At 36.0% G+C, this 22,526-nt stretch overlaps 1 protein-coding gene across 1 annotated transcript in view; it reads right to left on the bottom strand.

Moving 5' to 3' along the window:
* Positions 1–22,526, bottom strand: part of LOC125676439 (cation-independent mannose-6-phosphate receptor-like) — a 206,367-nt gene that overhangs the window by 32,295 nt on the left and 151,546 nt on the right. Inside the window, exons 35-36 of the mRNA XM_056158098.1 lie at positions 17,276–17,420; positions 6,526–6,594 (exon numbers count right to left, since the gene is read on the bottom strand). Coding sequence (XP_056014073.1) covers positions 6,526–6,594; positions 17,276–17,420 — 214 coding nt within the window. The remainder of the gene's footprint in view (positions 1–6,525; positions 6,595–17,275; positions 17,421–22,526) is intronic.

Here is a 22,526-nt window from a genome sequence, read left to right as displayed (position 1 = left end):
ATAAAATAAAAATCTAGGTCTAAGGCAGTTGCTCTGCTTGGCAATAGTAGCGACAGTTTGCACGGGTGTACAGAACTATTACATTAATCTTGTAGACCAGCTTTTTATCTATACTTTTCGGCTAGACCAAAGAACTTTTATTACACATACCCAATAGTTCAGGTTGTGCAGCTCATCAAGCTTTAACCTCAATTACCCCCATTTAGTCATAGGGCGCAGAGCACCCCAAACACGGCAAATTTTCACGCCGCAAGCAGTTTCATTGTCATTCTACTCACTGTCATATCCACCATCTGACAGTCTAAGATCTTGCCAGTAGAATCGGTTTTGTCATACCAGATACAGGCAGCTACTTGCATCTGCACTATATTTCGTTTATTTTAACCCAGTCCATCTCCCCTCAGGTCTAGTCAACTCTGTCAGTTTTTCAACCATGTTTGAGCACAACAACACCATGGAAGCCTCCATTTTTTTTTTATAGGTCTTCCACACCTCCCGTGCTTGGGGTCGCTCACTGTGGGTCAGGTGCCACAGATTGACTTGTTCCCAAAACCAGGGCGGTAGCAGAGTGGGCTCTTTAATGTGCTGACCATGCTGCAATATCAATAGTCATGTCCAAAGAACCCTATACTCGTTGCTCAACGTCAAACTTTTGTCAAGTTTTTACACCCCAGGTTGGTGGGGACGGGGCTCCTCCTTCCGGTTGTAACGAGTACTCTACCACAACCAATTTTTTTTCTTTCTTTTTTCTCCCAATTTATCGGTCATGTGGCCATGTTGGTCTGACCTTCACAGGTACTCGAACCCATTTGTTATATAATCATACAATGTACAATATGGTCAAAAGGTCATCTGTATTGGCAATTCCTATCTCTGGTTAGGTTCCTTTTCACCTTTAAGCATACTGGAGTGTATGGTTCCAAACCCCATGGATTCATCGGGGGGTGATACTAGGAGTTGGGGAAACCATGCCCGGTTCAAGCCAAAATCCAGCACATCCCGAGTATTACAGGGCACAGCTACATTAGTCTTTTGCAGATATGTTTAAAACCAGTACATCCGAGACACTTGTTTCACCACATCGGGGGTGTCGGGTATCACATACAGACCTGCCAACTTCTGGTTCAGGTCCATAACTTTGGCTATGGTACATCACACCGCAAAATATACTTCAGAGCAATTCAGTCACCCCCTTGGTAATTTCATTCACATGTTGCAGTGGGGCCTACGCAGCAGTCAATTCCATAGACACTACAGCCCCTAATGTTCTAGTCCAATCTCACACTCCAAGCAACCTCCACTTATACTTCCAGATTGTTTTCATGTAAACTATCACATTTAGGAGGGGGGGGGGGGTGGGGGGGGTGGGGGGGGGGTGTCAATTTGCTTTCGCTTAAGCAGTGTCTCCCGTCCAGAGTTGGTCAATTTGTTTTTCCCCTTCTTGAAAGTAGAGTCTTTCATTGGTTTGCAGTAATTACATGTAGCATGTCTGGGTTGGATCGGAATTTACCCACACACCCGTATGTTTCTGTCATCCCATTTGTCGTAGTCTTTCTTGTTCACGTCCACATAGGACATCATATGACCAAGGTGTAATCCAGGAATTTTTCTGTGCCATGCCCAATAAAAATTCCTACGTACTTAGCAAATGCAATTTATGATGAAAAGGTTAGAATAGTATTCAGTTTTCAAGTTATCCCTAAGTGGGTCGACTTCTGGACAAATTGTCAAAAACATGGTAAATTAAGCATTCCCTGTCCAGAGTTGGTCAGTTTTCCCCCCATTTGGAAGACTAGATTTCTCCTTTATGAAAGCAATCTCTCATTGGTGCCGACAAAATTTGTACACTGGGTCGGCTCAGAATTTACACCTGTATAAGTGCAGGTCATTCAGACTCGTGTCAGATTTTCCTTGATCATGTAGTTGTATCGGAAATTAACATTCCCTGTCCAGAGTTGGTCAGTTTTACACCATTTGGAAGACTAGTTTTCTTTTTTCTTTTTTTCTTTTTTGAAAGCATCTTTCATTGGTGCCAAAAATTGGTACACGTGGCTGTCTGGGTCAGCTCAGAATTCACAACTGTTCAAGTGCAGGTCTTTCAGATTCAGACTCGTGTCAGAGATTTTCCTGGTTCATGTAGGGATATTGGAAATTAACATTCCCTGTCCAGAGTTGGTCAGTTTTTTCACCATTGGGAGACTAGATTTCTCCTTTTGAAAGCAATCTTTCATTGGTGCCGACAAAAATTGGTACATGTGGCATGTCTGGGTCGGCTCTGTATTTACACCTGTTTAAGTGCAGGTCTTTCAGACTCGTATCGGAGATTTTCCTTGTGTGTCTGTGATTTAGTTCTAAGAACATCCCATAATCAAAAGTCATAATCCACATATTCATCCAGCCATGTCCAATAAATTTGGACTTTCTTCAATTTGTCATTGAAAGCTGTAATCACATGCATTTATCTTTGTAAATCAGTCTCGGGTAGTCTTGTATAGCTTACTACACCATTCACAAACTCCTTGGCGCCTGTGGTGCTCAGTGGGAACCTTTGGCTCTTAAATTCCCCTTGGGGAAATTGATGCAAATAGTTCTTGCCAAAAAATTCTGCCTAATTACCTACAGGAGATGGCCTACATCTATAAGGTGTTTTTGGGTTTAGGGAAATGGCCGAACATTATATCAATGTTTGTGGCGGGTCTGGGGGGCATTTGGGACATTTCTGGCCTGTGTTTCCCCCCATCTGTCAATCAAGACGGAGGGCATGTGTGGTTTATTGGGTGAAGAATAAACTCTCAGGTGTTTATTGGGAGAAGAATAAACCCTCAGGTGTTAATGTTTATTGGGGAAAGAATAAACCCTCAGGTGTTAATATGTTTATTGGGGAAAGAATACCCCTCTGTAAATTGGGGTCCACGTGTGTCTGCCAGACCGGGGCCCCCTCCACCTCTTTTAACAGGAGGGGAGGCTTTCCTTGGAGTACTCAGTGTCAGCAGTACTATCAACCAGGAAGCAACTCTTTGGGAAACAGGGTAAACAGATATGTCAACCAATGCAACCCCTGTCCACATGTTGTTTTCTATACATGGAACTCCATTGGCACTTGTGCCCAACACAAGGCCCCCGTTTTGCCCGTTATGCACCTTGTGTGTTGGTAGCTCGGTTGTTCCCCCCAGACCTGGGTTTTAGTAAGCAATGTGGCCATTTATCTCCACTTTCCTGTTGTGTGTTCAGCTTGTGTTCAGCTGGTTATGATATCAAAAAATGGGTAAATCAAGTTGGTGTTATGGGTTTTGTTTCCACGGTAATGGTTTAAACCCAATATAGTGGAGGGAAGTTTGTGTATATTCCACATTGTTTTTGCTATCAAGTGGCTAAGCCACTTCAGCCAAAAGTTTAGATGTCCTTAGGTGGGCATATCTACTGTTCAATTAACTCTTTTTATGCCTAAAACTACTTTAAATGTGTTTTAAATGAAATATTTTGCGTAGTTTTCGAGTTTGAAAGCGATGAAATTCAAATCTTGCGATATGCATATTTTCTTTCACTAGTTTACGCGCCATTATGTGTGACGTCATATGCGCCCTCGGGTTTGAAAACATCTATTAGCCATTTCATAAACAGATTAGATGTAATCGACAAAAAACCAATTATCACGTTAACGGCTTGTAAATAATAATGCATTAAGATGTTTTGTGCCTTGCTCGGGTGTATGGAGCGCCAAATTAACATAAACTCAAATAATTGAAGATATCTTCAATTATTTGAAGATATCATCAATTCATTTGATGCGCGCAACAATTTAATTAAAGATCTCTTCAAATAATTAATGATATCTTCAATTCTGAATTATTGCGCGCATTAAATGAATTGATGATAGCATTAATTCTTCTGCTGAATTGATGACCGCTTTAATTGAATTAATGATCTCTTCAAATGAATTAATGATATCAACAATTGAATTGATGCGCGCTACAATTCAATTGAAGAGAGCAATAATTGATATAATGTGCGCATTAAATCAATTGATGAGAGCAATAATTGAATTGATGCGCGCATTAATTCATTTGATGAGAGCAATAATGGATTTAATGCGTGCATTAATTCAATTATTGCTCTCTTCAATTGAATTAATGATATCTTTAATTCATTTGAAGAGAGCAATAATTCTTTTAGAGAGAGCAACTATATAATTAAAGATATCTTCAATTCAACATATCCACAATTGAATTAATGATCTGTTTAATTGAATTGTTGCTCTCTTTAAAAGAATTGATGCTTGCATTAATCCCTTATACAAAAGCATTGTAAATAATTAAAGATATCTTCAATTGAATTAAAGAGATCATAAAATTATTTATACCGAGCTCTAAATCAATTATTGCGAGCAATATTTCTACGAAATTGATGCTCTCATCAATTGAATTGAAGAGAGCAATAATTGAATTAATGTGCGCATCAAATCTATTATTGCTCTCATTAATTCAATTGATGCTCTCATCAATTGAATTTAAGAGAGCAATAATTGAACAAATGCGTGCATTAAATCAATTATTGCTCTCATTAATTCAATTGATGCGCGCATTAATTCAATTGATGAGAGCAATAATTGAATTGAAGCACGCATTAATTCATTTGATGAGAGCAATAATTGATTTAATGCGCACATTAATTCAATTAAAGAGAGCAATAATTGAATTGATGATATCTTCAAATAATTGAAGATATCTTCAATTATTCGAGTTTATGTTAATTTGGCGCTCGATACGGGTGTACTAGTTGTCGGTAGAAAGGATTAAGACCAAGTATTTTTCAATTTTTCGAAGGAAGGTACGAGAAAAAAGAAGTGGATAATTTTTTTGTTGGAGCAAGAACTTTACCTTAAAAAACACACCCAGTCACCTTTTCAAAAACCACTTGGACAGAGACCCTGATAAACTGCGAGAAAATGGATATATCGATGCTATAAGCACTGGTAGGCCTATAGCATACATTCTGTTTTGCTCTTCAAATATTCAATACACACTCGGATCAACTGACCTTCACCTTGTAACAACATATATCGACGATACAATGTAACTTCTACCAACTGGTAGATTTACAACAACAACAAAAAAAAAAATAGATAAAGATACAAAATAATTGAACTTTTAATTATACAAATAATAGAATATTGTATTTCCTAACTTTAAATTGAATTATAAATTTATTTCCTTATTGAACTCGTAGCATCTTGAATGCGTCAGTAAGCTATAACGCCGTGCTCCCACTTCGTACTTCCTAAAGACGTGCATATCACAATTCAAAAATAGTAATAAGATTGCTTTATCAAAATAAAATAATGTGATTACCACTTTAAATTTGAATATTTTTATTGATTTGTGTGTTGTCTTTTTCTTTCTTTCCGAAATGCACTCGTGAAAATAGCTTGGCATAGGGCCTAGTTGTCAACAATTTAACGTATCATAATTTGTCTAATCCAAAAATAAGTAATGATTGCACTGTTTATTTTATAAAAACAGTGCCAATTTCATATGTATAAAGGAATAACATCACCAAACAGTTTGTAGACAGCGACCCATATAAACATTATTTACTCACAATATTGCCGATTTCATACACACTTTACTCGCAATATTTGGGTATTTATATCGTTATATGTGTGCACTGGTGGCGAAAACATATAAAACTCGGACAATTTGTCAACATCGATTTAAATGTTGCCCATGGTAAATAAATTAGGTCCCTAAAAGTTGAGTTTTTAATAATATCTCGCAGTACTTTCACAATCCGAAGGGTGCATGTGACGTCACTGTACCACGTGACTACCTACCTAATTAATTAGACATTTTGAAATCGGGGCTTAGATTTAAGACTGTATTGTGGTTAATTATCGCAAAATTTCGGCGAACAAACTATTAGAATTAATTACTATAAGCATAAAGAAGACAAAATGTATGTAATGTTGTATACTTTGAAAACAGAGATGTGTCCTTTAACTGACGTATTTCTAATGGTCAACCAAGGTTTGAATATCAGTTTTTTAAGTTACAAGTGAGATACAGCACTCACAATTTTTTGTTATGTAAACAATTAGGCTCGTGCCCTGTTTTTGTTTACATATAGATTGCTTGATAGAAAATAGCATGTTTAAAACAAAATGAGATGTGCTAAACTCTAGAAACTATTAAATTATGTTAAGAATTAACTTGTAAATTGAAAAATCTGCTTTAAACAAACTTTTACTGGTATATTTAGTTTATGTAAACAAAATCAGGACACGGGCCTTGTTTACAAAACTAAGATTTGTGAGCTCTGTATCTCCCATGTACCTCAACAACTGACATTCAAATTTTTGCTGACCATTAGAAATACCTTAGTTAAGCATTTTAAACATTAAAATTGGAAAAATAAAATTTGAAAATTTTCAGCTCAATTCGTGTCCATGTCCCTTTAATTATCTCTAAACCATATCACAATTTCACACTCATATGCATTGTAAACAGAGTTACAAATCTAAATTCATACCTTTCCACTCTGCAGGCAACGGCAGACTTCCATTTGAACTCGAATACACACTCAGGGTTGCTCGTTTGTCTACAAGTGTATCACATTTATATGAAAAGTGAAGAAAATGAACAGTGATCAATCTCATAAATAAAGAGTAGGGGAAACACAGACCCCTGCATGGACACAACAGAGGTGGGATCAGGTGCATAGAAGGAGTAAGCATTCCCTATTGACCAGTCATACCTGCCATGAATCCTCCATCTTGATAAATGGTGTAATCCATAGTCAAAATCAGTATGTAAAGTACAGTCTTAACAATTGGTCTTATAAATTTTCATATCTATTCAGGGTAGTTTATTTGATAAATGGGTTAATCTATAAATATGTGGATCATAGGTTTGAATCTTGCACAATTTGAATTTTTTAATGTAACAAATAAAATGTACATGCAAAATCTATTACATCAGCTTCCTATTATATAAATTAATACTTAATTTCCTTTTATTAAGAATTTCTTGGGTTCTCATACCTCCTTAAACCTCCCTCAAGACATCCATATGTTGAGAATCAAATCCTTGCAATATGCACATCTTCAAGTTGTTTACAAAGGCCCGGGCCTTGCTATAAAACTGTGAGAGGATTTAAATATTTCCTCAAAACTGACCAAGTTCAACAACATATTTTCTCAAAAGTTGAAGAAAATCAAAATCCTTGCCACATGCACATCTTCAATACCCATACAAACACTGATATGTAAAATAAAAAGGTCCATACTTGAAAATTGTGAGGAGTTAGCTGGACAAATTATGTACCCTCCATGTAACATTAATTTTTCAAATAAAGGGGCAAAACTTCTGCAAGAGAGGTAGAAATGGATCAAAACTATAACATGATCTGGAGTGACCCACAAAGAAGCTAAGGGCTATTCCAGAAATAAATACATGGGGGGTCGGGAGGCACCTTTTGTATATACCAAGCACCCATCAAAAAAAATAAAAAATTACCCCATGACCCATCAAATTGGTAAACTCATTTTACAATGACCCATCTAATTAAAAAAAAAACTAACCAGACCCACCACAAAAATATTTTTAAAAATGAAAACGGTACAAATCTCGCGAGGTTTTCGGGACAAACATTCTAGTCAATGACGAGGTAATGCTTGTGCGACATTGTATCACAGTAGTTCTGAAGAAATGATGTCACATCAACAATCAAAGGCATCTATGGCGGGAATGTTGGAAAGATTGGGAGTCCAAACGATGCTATTATCATGAAATGTGTATGGATATGTTTTTCCACGAATCGTTCGTCTTCTAATGGAGCCCGCGCCCGGAGGCCTCTATATCACCATCACACTGACTGATAAATATAACGCATCAGTACCCTCGTATAAATCAACTAAGGTTTGCCTATTTTTATTAGAAAACGGAATACCTATTGGTTTCAAAATATTCCCAAAATCGATGCACTGTAAACTGTAATAATCTACAGAACAGAGTTCGCCGCCATCACGTCCAAAGGGACCCTACTAAACGCGCCTCTAATTTGAAGAGTGCCGTAATGGAAAGTTATGCGCTGCAAAGAGCGACAACTCAAATAGTTCTATGTTACTTCCGATTTCCGATTTCGAAAGCAGCATTTCGAAGCACGTTTTCAATTTTCCCTCCGACGTTTTGTAACCAACATGACAAGAGCGACAATAAAAATATTCTGAAAACTCAACACCCACGTGGCACAAAATAAAACAATAGAAACTACCCACAATAAATATTTTTTTAACAGTCCAACCACAGACCAAATAAAATATGAAAAAATACGACCACCCACACAAAAAAATATCATTTGTCGCCCGACCCCCCCATTTGATCATTTCTGGAACAGCCCTAAACAAGTTTCAGCTTGATATGTTACAGAGAAATGAAAATATATAAACAGGAAACCCTGAATGGATGGACATACAGATATCGCTGTACCATAATGTCCCATTTTAAAGATGGGCGTAGAAAAATGATGCTGTGTGCCTGATAAATATGGGACTTCATGAAATGAGATGAAAAATTCAGGTACTAAAATGAAAATTACAAAATTTGTAATAAGTGTTCACATTATGAAGTCACAAGAAAAAGAGAGAGAGAGAAAAGAACAATATCTAAATTTTGTCTCGTATAATCATAGAAATTGTGCCTAGTCCCTGAAACGTTCTACTTTCCCACTTGAATGGTGAACGCACAGTGAGCGAACGGTGAACACACACAGAGCGAACGGTGAACGCACGCAGAGTGAACGGTGAACGCAATTTGGTGAACGCAAAATGGTCTATTCATTCGGTATATTTCGGATTTCCCCCTTAGATTGTTCTTACTTTATAATTAGGTAGAGAATATATATATGAATACATCTGTTTGTTCATTTTTGTGCAAGTACTGGATGTATACTTCTTATGAAAATGATTGTAAATTTCACATCAATGCACGTAACAATGATGGACAAACAAAAAATTTCATAAATTATGTACATTGTTTACAGTATTGCATATTCTGTGCAGATACATGTATACATGAAAACTAGAAACATATACTTTATAATAAATATTTTAAATTCTTGACATTTTCATATCGGTGCGTCATCTCGGTTTGCTACATGTAATTATATATTTTGACTCAAGATGCATAATATTTAATTTCTTAATACAAGAGTATAAATGATGCATTTGAAATAAAGATAGTCTAGTAATTAGCGCCAAGAATTTACAGATGTACATGCATGCAGACTTCAAAATTTACGAGCGCGGTCGTTTGGATTACAAGCAATTTTTAATTTAAGGAGTCGAGATAAATGCATTGAACAACCAGCACGGGTAGAACAGGTACATCATGTACCTCGTGTTGACACTTGAACGCTTCTAGATAGTATAAAAGGTTTATTCCCTCGTAGACTTTGCATAATTCACTTTACTGTAAATACAGATATAGTATATCGAACTGAGGAAATAATCTCCCAGAATTAATGTACGTACGTACAAAATAAATAGTGTGACCATGAATTTACATTTAGATTGTGCAATATTTGTATATTTTTGATGTGGATAAAACTATTTATTGCACTGAACTATATGTATTATCATATGTGGGGCAGAAATATATGAGAAATATTTCCTCTTTATATTACTCAAACAATTCAAAACATATTAGAGACAATTCAAAACTTTCAAATTTGGGGAAAGGAGTAAATATATTTATTGACAATGTCTCCCATAAAGATAGGCGTAAAATAATCAGAAATATTTGTCAAATCAATTTGACATTTGAGCACAAATGTGCATTGAAACATACAGTGTAGCATATTTTTTTAGTAAGAGAGAGAGAGAGAGAGAGAGAGAGAGAGGATGGGGGGGGGGGGTTAAGAAAAATGATAAACTTATAGAGAATTCTTGTCAAGTGAGACAAAACAAGAGGTACTGTGAGCAATGCTCACTAAGAATAACCCACCCCCCCCCCCCCCCCCCCCCCCCCCCCCCCCCCCCCCCCCCCCCACCCCCCCCCCGCTTACCCCAATCTCCCAAAGGGTGTTGGTAATAGGTAAAACTTCAGTATTATGATCCAAAAGGTATCTAGGAACACAGCATCTCCATGCGATGAAAAAAGCCATTAAAGAATTTAAATGGAAACCATATTGCTACTTCGATGTCCAGTGTGCATGACCTTTGACCTTTTGACCCCAAAATTGATAGGGAACATCTTCATCCCATGGGTAGTCCATATGTATGATATGGTGACTGTAGGTGGAAAGGATAACGCTTTAGAGCCCGGAAACCATATTGCTACTTCAATGTCCAGTGTGTTTGACCTTTGACCTTTTGACCCCAAAATCGATAGGGAACATCTTCATCCCATGGGTAGTCCATATGTATGATACGGGGACTGTAGGTGGAAAGGATAACGCTTTAGAGCCTGGAAACCATATTGCTACTTCGATGTCCAGTGCGCTTGACCTTTGACCTTTTGACCCCAAAATCGATAGGGAACATCTTCATCGCATGGGTAGTCCATATGTATGATATGGTGACTGTAGGTGGAAAGGATAACCCTTTAGAGCCCGGAAACCATATTACTACTTCGATGTCCAGTGCGCTTGACCTTTGAACCCCAAAATCGATAGGGAACATCTTCATCCCATGGGTAGTCCATATATATGATATGGTGACGGTAGGTGGAAAGGATAATGCTTTAGAGTCCGGAAACCATTGCGTCTACAGACGGACGGACGGACAGACGGACAACCCGATTCCAGTATATCCCCCCCCCCCCCCCCCCCCCCCACAACTTGTTGCGGGGGGGGGGGGGGGGGGGGGGGGTATAATAAAGTATAATAAATTGTGCTTTTGTCCATACTTGAAAATATTAAAATGATAATTCAAGTGGGGGCGAGGTATTTATTAACTGAAACTGCCTCATTTTCGTACACGTACCAGTGCTCGTTGCTCATTCTTCGCTATATTATGCACATGTATAAGGGTTAAATTCATAACTGAAGGCTCTTGCATTTTTCTCTCATTCAGAACTTCTCTCACTTTTTAACCAAACAATACTGGTGTTTTGCAATGATAATAACAATGATTCCTTGAATTTTCGCAGTTGATAATCCTGATATTTGTACTTTATAAATTAAATTGCTGATATAATAAGAAGTTTACTTTCACTCTTATACACAAGTTCCTTTTTCATTTTTGCTTTGCTATGAAAATCGATCCTTTGACTTTGGTGTTCCGAATGACAGTGAACGGTGAATGCACGGTGAACGCTTTGTTAACGGTGAGCGCAAAACTATAAACGGAGAGCGCATGGTCAACGCACCGAGAGCGAACAGTGAACAGTGAACGCACGGTGAGCGAACGGAAAAATGGTATAGTAGAACATTTCAGGGACTGTACCTGTATAAATTCACTTTTCTATATATTATATAACTTGTGCATTCCACAATATTAAGAGTTCTAAGTTTTTCAGACTGTTTGTGTACTAGCTGTTTACAAAATGTTGATTTAATCACATTATATCTCATTGTCAATAGGAGTTTGAAATGGGAAAAAGTTGAACAGAAAATATTTGAAAATTATATTATCATTTTAGTTTTGAATTATAAGGTTTGCGGAAAATACTTTTTAAAAGTCTTTTATTTTCAATGACGTTATTGATTTGAGCTTTCTATTTTTAGAGTCATGTCTTATAGCAATGGTGTGGAGAGAGAGAGAGAGAGAGATTATATTTACATGTACAAAAGTTTTGTCCCTATCATAACTACATGTATATCGATTACACATGATCAGTCTGTTAAGAATAGATTTGAATAAGTTAGGTGCCAGCATTTGTCTACATCATTGAACACCCCCCTGTAGTCAATTTAGTGCAATATGCTCTTTAGTATAAACATGTAAGCAAAAATTGTACAGAGAGTGCCGGAGACCAAAGCCTTTCTATTTTAATTTTCATTGATACGCTCACACATACTCGTAACTATGTAGGTGATTGATCCGTATTTAGAGACAATTACAGGTCCCTAACCTTTGTTATGTCAATTCTAATTGATTCTCACACGCCAAGCTGCCAGGTACGTGTCTCGTGAGGAAAAAAAATCTTAAAAACACAAGCCAATTAATTAGTGTATTTGACCAGGTAACATGCCACGGGACATGCAGTCGGTATTGGTAGCTTAGATCTGCTAGTCAATCTGAGTGTGTTGAAGGGTGACTTCTCACCTGTGAACCTTTTTTATCTGTATATACACAATAAATTAGGCAGTCAGTGGGTGTGAAGTTGTAGGGATGGAGATCGATTTTGTATATTACAGAGCTTTTCTACTATTAGAATAGCCGAATTTAGAAATTTTGCCTATCAGAATATCAGAAAAAAATATAAAGGAATATATAGAAAATGGGTCATTGCAGCGATATTATATCAGATTGACTGAAATATACAATTATGCGATATCTGATTAAGTGGAACCCACTGTATCTATTTATCAGAAGGGGGGGGGGGGGGGGGGGGGGGGGGTTGTGACAAAATTTCAGGACAATATACCGGTATTCATAACAAAAGATATTTTGAAAATGAAAACAAGGTTTTTCTAATAAGTGATACTATGACCTTGACCTTGAGAAACAATAGGCATCCTACGCTTGGCATAAGGTGTATGTGTACCATGTCAATTGATGTTTCTAGCCCCAATAGTTTGGTCTGTATTCTGCCTGTAAGGTTTTCCTATTAACTGATACTACAACTTTGATTTTTTACCTTGAAAAAAAAAAAAAGCATCTTTAATTATCTCATCATGGTGATTAAATGTACCAAGTTGTAAGATCCTAGTCTCAATAGTTCAGTCTGTATTCTGCCTACAAGTTTTCCTATTAAGGTAGACCGATCCTCATGTGATGTCGTAGGTTCTTGCAAAATCTTTTAATTATTAAATTAAACTTTGTGTAGATGGAAATATATCTTTCAGAGGAATTTTATTCAGTGGATAAAATAAAAAAGGTAAACTATTTATAGTGAAAAGGTTTATATTTTCCTTAAATAATCAATTATTTATCATGAAAAAAATGTTGTCAAAGGCAACAACTGCTCTGCTGGTAATTCCTCTACTGTATATATATCATACAATTATTTCCCAAATACCCACAATTAATCTATAAATATCTCTATATTAGCATTTTTTTCTAAATTGTTGATATTAAAAGTTTATCAATTAACAAGTTTTTATCTATTTTTTATTTTTTCTATTTTACAAAAATGTGTGGTTTTCTGATGTTGATCTTTACTTCAGAACTGTTTTTGTATGTCTGACATCTTAAACAATGGGCCATATCGCTCACCTGAGTCACCTTGGCTTATATTTAAAGATTTTCCCTATATATTCGTATGTAAAACTTTGATCCCTATTGTGCCCACAACCTACTCCAAGGGGCCATGATTTTTACAAAATTGAATCTGCACTATGTCATGAAGCTTTCATGTAAATGTAAACTTTTTTGGCCAGTGATTTTTCAGAAAAAGATTTTTAATGATTTTCCCTATATATTTGACAATTTATGTAAAACTTTGATCCCCTACTGTGTCTTCATAAGCACAGAAGGATCAGGGTAGGATCTTCATAATCGGGAAACTCTTTTGTTCTCGCCACACTTATTTTGAACATTTTCAAAACAAGCATGGTGGGATCATTGCAAACAAGAAATGGGGTAAAGTCTTATTAAGAATGGGGTAGAAATGTCACAATTGTACGAGCAGATTTGAAGCATCATGGTGAGATCTTTATGTCGTAGTAAAAGCGCAACACCTTTGGGAACATACTTTGGTCATTTTAGCCTCACTTCTACCATGCTTCCACTACCTTACGTTACAAGAAGCGTACCACAAGTGTGATATGATCAGCAACTACCTTACGTTACAAGAAGCGTACCACAAGTGTGATATGATCAGCAACTACCTTACGTTACAAGAAGCGTACCACAAGTGTGATACGATCAGCAACTACCTTACGTTACAAGAAGCGTACCACAAGTGTGATACGATTAGCAACTACCTTACGTTACAAGAAGCGTACCACAAGTGTGATACGATCGGCAGCAGCGTACTGACATTGTCCTACAGTCTTCTATGTAACATCGCAATATAATCTTGTATGTTGTGATGGCAATGCAGTATAAATGCAGAACAATTGTCCACTGATCCGCATTGGTCTGCGTTTAATCTTAGTGAAAGCATGTCAGGAGTGCATTTGACATGGAAGCATGGTAGTAAGGTCATAATGAAGACCAAAATTTTCCAAATTGCTTGGTTTTGATGCTGATCCTCTCCTGATCTAATATTTGATTCAGATCGCAATCTGATCAAAACAATTAGCATGATCTTTGTAAAATGGTAGTGCTGTGTGAGCAGGGGGTTAAGAGTTGTACAGTACCCGAAACGTTATTCTTGATAAGATAAACCATAGAACACGATACATGAACGATAGGATAGGATGCACACACGATAGGATAGGATCACGCACGATATGATAGGATACACAGTAAACCTGATAAACGCAAAACCTGATAAATGATCTTCACGATAGACCTGATAAATGCAAAACACGATAAACGATCTTCACGATAAACCTGATAGAAATGTTGTAAATTTAGAAGCAATTTAGACAGAATGAAATTTTGATACCTACAACATAATGTAATTATGTTGTAGGTATCAAAATTTCATATTTAATATTGAGGGATTTCAATATTCAATATATACCGGTACCTAAAATGTATAATTTCTTTAATCCACGGTCGTTCTGTTTTTTAAAATATTTTTAATTCTCTCTATTTTTTACGCCATCAAAGCTATAATCAGAAAACTAAACTATATATGGTTTTTAATTCTGTGAATCATTATTTGATATCTATATGAATTTTCTCAGCCAATGATTCTAAAACTTATATTGTCACCTAATGTTTAATATATGAATTATACAGGGAATTTACTAAATGTAATATAATGTAGTGATATCATGCTTTAATAGCTCTCTTATTCTAATGTCTATTATCTTGAATGTGAAATAAAACCAAGTAATATTTCGTGTGTAGCGAGGAAGGGGGTTATTTTGCATTTAGCTCTAAGTTCACCACTCATTCAACAATTACAATTATTTTCATAATGACCGCTTTAAAAAAAAAAATCCACTACACTACACCATATCTTCATACCTTAGATATTTCTTCACTATGAGTGATAATTGATAGTCATAAATAATTGGAACATATTTATTTGAATTGATATCTTAATAAAAAATAAACAAGAGATGTTTGTAAAACATATATGCCCCTCATGGGGCAAAATTGAAAAGGGTTATACACATGCATAATTTGATTGATAGTTACCACCAATTCGAAATATTGAGCAGACAATATTTTCCAATGTCAGGAGTGGATTGACCAGGTGACCTAAAAATCAATGGGGGTGATCTACTCCTTATGCTGTACCAGTGTACCAGGTTTGGTGTCAATCAAACAAAGAATTCTTAAAATATAGGAGACAATATATTACTATGTCCAGTTTAACCATTGACCTCAAAATCAATAGGGGTCATCTTCTCCTGAAGTTTGATGTCTGTCGAGCAAACGATTCTAAAGATATTAGCAGACAAAGTCTTCCTATGTCCAGAGTAGATTGACCCTTGACCTTTTGACCTGAATAACAATAGGGATCTTCTTCTACTCATAACCAACCCACATATGAAATATCATTACGATCAAGTAATTAGTTCTTAAGATATTGAGCGGACAACATGTGGTCTACCAACCGACCGACAAGTGCAAACCAATATGCCCCTCTTCTTTGAAGGGGGCATAATAAATTGTAAAAAAAAATAAACAAAACCCGGCTTTCTTTAAATTCGCAATTTTGAAACGCTTAACATTTTTTGTATTTTAAGTATGTAAAAAAATTCATATAATCATCAAAACCTGCATAAATTTCCAGTATCTACCCGTACGACTATTGGTACATGGTGTAAGTGTACATGTACAAGTAAAAAAGAAACCCAACGATGACAGCTGAGTCATGCCCAATTGAGCAGACTTTTGGGGGATGCAACACCCTTGCACCCTTTTAAAACTTAATCGTCTAAATGTGTGAAATAAAATGTCCCCAAAAATGTTTGCTGTCAAAATACGGGTGATACACAAAATCAGAAATAAGGACGCACACAAGTTCAGTAGTTGGTAAATAAGTAGAATACAGGTGGAAAAAAAATCGGAAGAAAAAGAGCCTTTATTATAGGATTAAACATTCTTTTTGAAGAATTTATCGATGTGTAAACTCCGGAGATTTTACTCACAAACTGAATAAAAGTGCGAAGCACTTTTATGTTAAGTTTGTGAGTAAAATGTCCGGAGTTTACACATCGATAAATTCTTCAAAAAGAATGTTTGATTCTTATAATTCCAATTCATTCACTTTATTAACAATTGCAAAAATTTTAATACTTTCCCTGCACTGTTATGTGTATGAATACATCACGTTTTCGGATTTATTGATGTATAAACTCTTGTTCAGCTTTATTTTTGTCCAATCAAAACAATTGTAATAAATAACATTGGAATTATCAAAATATATGTAATAAACAATGTAATTTACTGATTTTTCCTTTCAAATCGGAACTTCCTATTTCTCTGTTAGAGTTATAATTACAAATAATTGTTTCTAGACAAGCAAATGTTTATGAACTTCAGATGAAGGAGCTTTCAGATTTACTGTCCTTGGTTTGCTCGGCAAACCACTGCCTACTTTTCAGACTACTTAGAATGAAAGTGTGATAAATTTTCACCCGCTCGGGTCAGACAAGTAGCTCTTCTTCTGCCTTAAAATCGAAAGCTTTATGTTCTTCTTCAAATATACTGTCTCTCCTCGATTCTTAAATTAAAATAGCTTCTTTAACAAAATGAATAAAGCTTTCGGAAAGTATCGTACTTTTTCATTAGATTTAATATACGATCCCGATAGTTTCCAAAGCTACATGATAAACGATTTTCACGATAAACGGAAAACCTGATACATGCAAAACACGATACACCTGATAAACACAAAACAGGATAGAAAACGTAAAACCCGATAAACGCAAAACACGATACGATAGGATACACGCACGATACGATAGGATACACGCACAATAGAACACGTTAGAAATGTCAAGAATAACGTTACGGGTACTGTAGGTGTCTTGCACTCTGTCAGACCTGGGAATATAAACTGGTCCTCCCACTGAGTTACCACATTCAAATCTGATGACAGTACGTGACTTCAGGTTGTCACTACGACGATGTTTACTGGTGCAGGCCAAATCATTACTTGTGTACTCTAGTCTCAGTGTTTTCCCATCACCTGTCATAAAAACAAATATTCCAAGACTGAAATCTTCTTGTGTATAGGATGACAAGTTACCTACCGGTATACAAATTCTGTTTCAGATGTATAATACTATAATACATGATGCCCTTATATATGGCATGATATCCATGTACTGTAAAATAAGAGGCCCATGGGCATAAATAACCTTGGTCCTGCTGTTGCTCAGCTTCTGTGAGTTTAAAAAGATTTTTTGCAATCTTTTTTCCCATGAAAAAATGTGTCCCCATAATGTGGTTTAAACCTAGACCAGACATATGGTCATGACATAACCGTGATATAAGGTCACAAGGGGAAAAAAAATCATGGTATAAAATGTAAGGTTATTCCATAACAAATATATATACAACACCTCAAATACCTACCATAAACAGCTCAGAGGATATTGCCCAAGTTAACTTTCCTTAAATGTCAGTCAAAATTCAGGATCAAGGTTACAATGTCAAAATTATTGGTACCAAAAGAAAGGTCTTGTCATAAGGAATGCATATATAGAATATGAAAGATGTATTACTCATCATTCAAAAGCTATGAGCTGGTAAAACTTTTGATTAAAGCTTTAAAATTTGGGTTAAACTCCAAGATAAAGGTCACAAGGTCCAACATCATGGCATCAGTTTCTCGACATAAGATCTATATACAAAGTATGAAAGCCCTACCTTAAACACTTCTGGAAATATTGCTTAGGCTAGATTTTCTTAAAGGACACATCATATGTTACTAAACTTTTTAATTTTTCCAGCAAAATCAGTTCTTTTCATTCCTAAAACTACTTTTAATGTGTTTTAAATGAAATATTATGCATAGTTTTCGAGTTTGAAAGCAATGAAATTCAAATCTTGCAATATGCATATTTACTTTCGATATTTTACGCACCATTATGTGTGACGTACGTCATATGCGATCTCAGGTATGAAAACAGTTAAACAGATTGGATTTAATCAACAAATAGCCAATTATTATGTTAATGGCTTGTAAATAACATTGCATTAGGGTGTTTTGTCATTTAAGGGTGTACTAGCTGTCAGTAGAAAGAATTTGAGTTTTTTCCCCTCAATTTTTCAAAAGAAGGTGTGAAGGAAAAGACAAGGATAATTTTTTGTCGGCGCAAGGATTTTGCCTTACAAAAAGCCTGTCACCCCTGTCTATCTACTATTTCAACAAGAGGCCCATGGGCCACATCGCTCGCCTGAGTCACCTTGGCCCATATCTGAAGACTTTCCATATATATTTGCATGGCCTCAACCTACCCCTGGAGGCCATGATTTTTACAAACTTGAATCTGCACTATCTCAGAAAACTTTCATGTAAATGTCAAATTCTTTGGCCCAATGGTTCTTGAGAAGATTTTTCCTATATATTTGTATATAAAACTTTGATCCCCTATTGTGACCCCAACCTACCCCTGGGGACCATTAATTGAACAAACTTGAATCTGCACTATGTCAGGAAGCTTTCATGTAAATCTTAGCTCTTCTGGCTCAGTGGTTCTTCAGAAAAAGATTTTTAAAGATTTCCCCTATACAGTACCTGCAACGTTATTCTTGACATGATAAACGATAGAACACGATACACGCATGATAGGATAGGATACACGGTAAACCTGATAAACGCAAAACCTGATAAACGATCTTCACGATAAACCTGATAAACACAAAACACGATAAACGATCTTCACGATAAACGGAAAACTTGATAGAAGTGTTGTAAATTTAGAAACAATTTAGACAGAATGAAAGTTTGATACGTACAAAATAATTACATTATGTTGATAATAATATTGAAGGATTTCAATATTAAATATATACCTAAAACATATAATTTATTTATCCACGGTTGTACGTTTATTTTTGTTGTTTTTTAAAAATTCTATTTATGTTTTTTTTAAACGTCATTACAACTAAAATCCGGAAACCAAACTATATACGGTATTGAATTCATTATTTGATATCTATACGAATTTTCTCAGCCAATGATTCTAAAACGTATATTGTCACCTAATGTTTAATATATGAATCATACAGGGAGTGATTGATTTTTATCTTGCTTAACGTCTCGCTCGAGAATATTTCACTAATATGGAGACGTCACCATGACCAGTGAAGAGCTTTTAAATTTAGGCCTATGCTCGGCAATTACGGCCATTGAGAAGTGAGGGTTTTTTAGCGTGCCACACCTACTGTGACACGGGGCGTTTGTTTTTAAGGTCATCTCCGAGGACCCGTGGCATTCACACTTGATGCCGAGCGTTTAGCAATTAAACAGGGAATTAACAAAATGTAATATAACGTAGTGATATCATGCTTCAATAGCTCTCTTATTCTAATGTCTATTATCTTGGATATCAAATAAAACCAAGTAATATTTTGTGTGTAGCGAGGAAGGGGGTTATTTTGCATCAAGCTCTGAGTTCACCGCTCATTCAACAACTACAATTATTTTCATAATGAACGTTTTAAAAACAATCCACTGCACTACACCATATGCTCATATGTTAGATATTTCTACACTATGAGTGATAATTGATAGTCATAAGTAATAGGGACATATTTATATGAATTGATATTTTGTTAACAAAAAATAAATAAACTATTAAAAACATATACGAAACCCGGCTTGATTTAAAGTTGCAATTTAGAAACGCTTTAAAAAGTTTGTGTTTAGCATGTAAAAAATTCAAATAATCATCAAATCCAGCTTAAATTTCCAGTATCTACACGTACGACTATTGGTACATGTGTACATGTACAAATAAAAAAAACCCAACGATGACAGCTGAATCATGCCCAATTGAGCAGAATTTTGGGAGATGCAATACTCTTGCACTCTTTTAAAACTTAATCTTCTAAATGTGTGAAATACAATGTCCCTGAGAATGTTTACTGTCAAAACACGGGTGATACACATCAGATAGATAAGAACGCGCACAAGTTCAGTAGTTGGTATGTAAGTTGAATACAGGTGAAAAAAATTCGGAACAAAAAGAACCATTATTAAAATATATGTAATAAATAATGTAATTTACTGATTTTTCCTTTCAGATCAGAACTTCCTATTTCTCTGTTAGTGTTAATTACAAATAATTGTTTCTAGACAAGGAAATGTTTATGAACTCCAGGTGAAGGAGCTTTCAGTTTTACTGTCCTCGGTTTGCTCGGCAAACCACTGCCTACTTTCCAGACTACTTAGAATGAAATTGTGATAAATTTTCACCCTCTCTGGACAGACATATAGCTCTTTTTCTGCCTTAAAATCGACAGCTTTATGTTCTCCTTCAAATATACTGTCTTTCCTCGATTCCTAAAAATAGCTTCTTTAACAAAACGAATAAAGCTTTTGGAAAGTATCTTACTTTTTCATTAGATTTAATATACGATCCCGATAGTTTCCGAAGCTACACGATAAACGGAAAACCTGATACACGCAGAACATGATACACCTGATAAACGCAAAATCCGATAGAAAACGGAAAACCTGATACACGATAGGATAGGATACACGCACGATACAATAGGATACACACACGATAGAGCACGATAGGAATGTCAAGAATAACGTTGCGGGTACTGTATATTTGTATGTAAAACTTTGATCTCCTATTGTAGCCCCAACCTACCCCTGGGGGCCATGATTTAAACAAACTTGAATCTGCACTATGTTAGGAAGCTTTCATGTAAATCTTAGCTCTTCTGGCTCAGTGGTTCTTGAGAAGAAGATTTTTCCTATATATTTGTGTGTATAACTTTGATTCCCTACTGTGTGGTCCCATCTTACCCCCGGGGACCATGATTTTTTACAAACTTGAATCTGCACTATGTCAGCTAGGAAGCTTTTGTACAAATGTAGACTTTTTTGGCCCTATGGTTCCTAAGAAGAAGATTTTTAAAAGATTTTTTCCCCATTCATTAGTATGTAAAACTTTGATCCCCTATTATGGCCCCATCCTAGCCTCAGTGGTCATGAGTTTAATAAACTTGAATTTGCACTATATTAGGAAGCTTTCATGTAAATCTCAGCTTTTCTGGCTCAGTGGTTCTTGAGAAGAAGGTTTTTAAAGATTTTCCTTATATATTTGTATGTAAAACTTTGATCCCCTATTGTGGCCCCATCCTACCGCCGGGGGCCATGATTTGAACAAACTTGAATCTGCACTATGTCAGGAAGCTTTCATGTAAATCTCAGCTTTTCTGGCTTGGTGGTTCTTGAGAAGAAGGTTTTTAAAGATTTTTCCTATATATTTGTATGTTAAACTTTGATCCCATATTGTGGCCCCATCCTATTCCCGGGGCAATGATTTGAACAAACTTGAATCTGCACTACATGTATGTCAGGAAGCTTTCATGTAAATTTCAGCTTTTCTGGCCTTCTGAACAAACTTAAAAGCCCTTCACCCAAGGATTTTTGGCAAGTTTGGTTATAATTGGCCCAGTGGTTCTGAAGAAGTTGAAAATGTAAAAAGTTTACTTACAGACAACGGACAACAGGCAATCAGTAAAACTCACTTGAGCTTTCAGCTCAGGTGAGCTAAAAACTCACTTGATCTTTCAGCGGAAGTGAGCTAATAAAATCTTCATTTGATACTACAATAGGAATAAACAAAGACGAGGGCAGTTCGATATGTTATGTGTATTGTACCACAGCGCGACAACGCTTTGCACGATTTCGTGGATGATGATACTCTTGAATAGCTCTATCCAATACCTTTCCAACAGTATAAACACAAGCCTTCAGCTCCACACAGTTTTAAACTTATAGTCATTTCAATAGAGCCAGTCATTGACTACTGTTGTAAATATGGTTGGGAAACGGGTTGAGAATATTGAAGAAAGTAGAGCTTATATAAAAGTTCACACAACACTTAGTCATTCGGTAATGCAGATTTTTACTGAATTGGGAGAAGTTTATGGGTCTAATAAGGTATCTTATGAGACAGTTCGTAGGTGGAAAAAGAAATTTCTGAGTGGCACAGAGTCCGTCAAAGATGCAGCAAAATCTGGCCGACCTGCGACTGTAAAGGCAAGGCAAATGTCTCAAAAGTCAGGAAAATAATTGAAAGTGATGGTAGATACACGATTCGTGATA

The sequence above is a fragment of the Ostrea edulis genome, chromosome 3, assembly GCF_947568905.1.
Source record: "Ostrea edulis chromosome 3, xbOstEdul1.1, whole genome shotgun sequence".
Classification (NCBI taxonomy): domain Eukaryota; kingdom Metazoa; phylum Mollusca; class Bivalvia; order Ostreida; family Ostreidae; genus Ostrea; species Ostrea edulis.
Note: the sequence above shows the minus strand (reverse complement) of the source record. Positions and strands in the feature narration are given on the sequence as shown.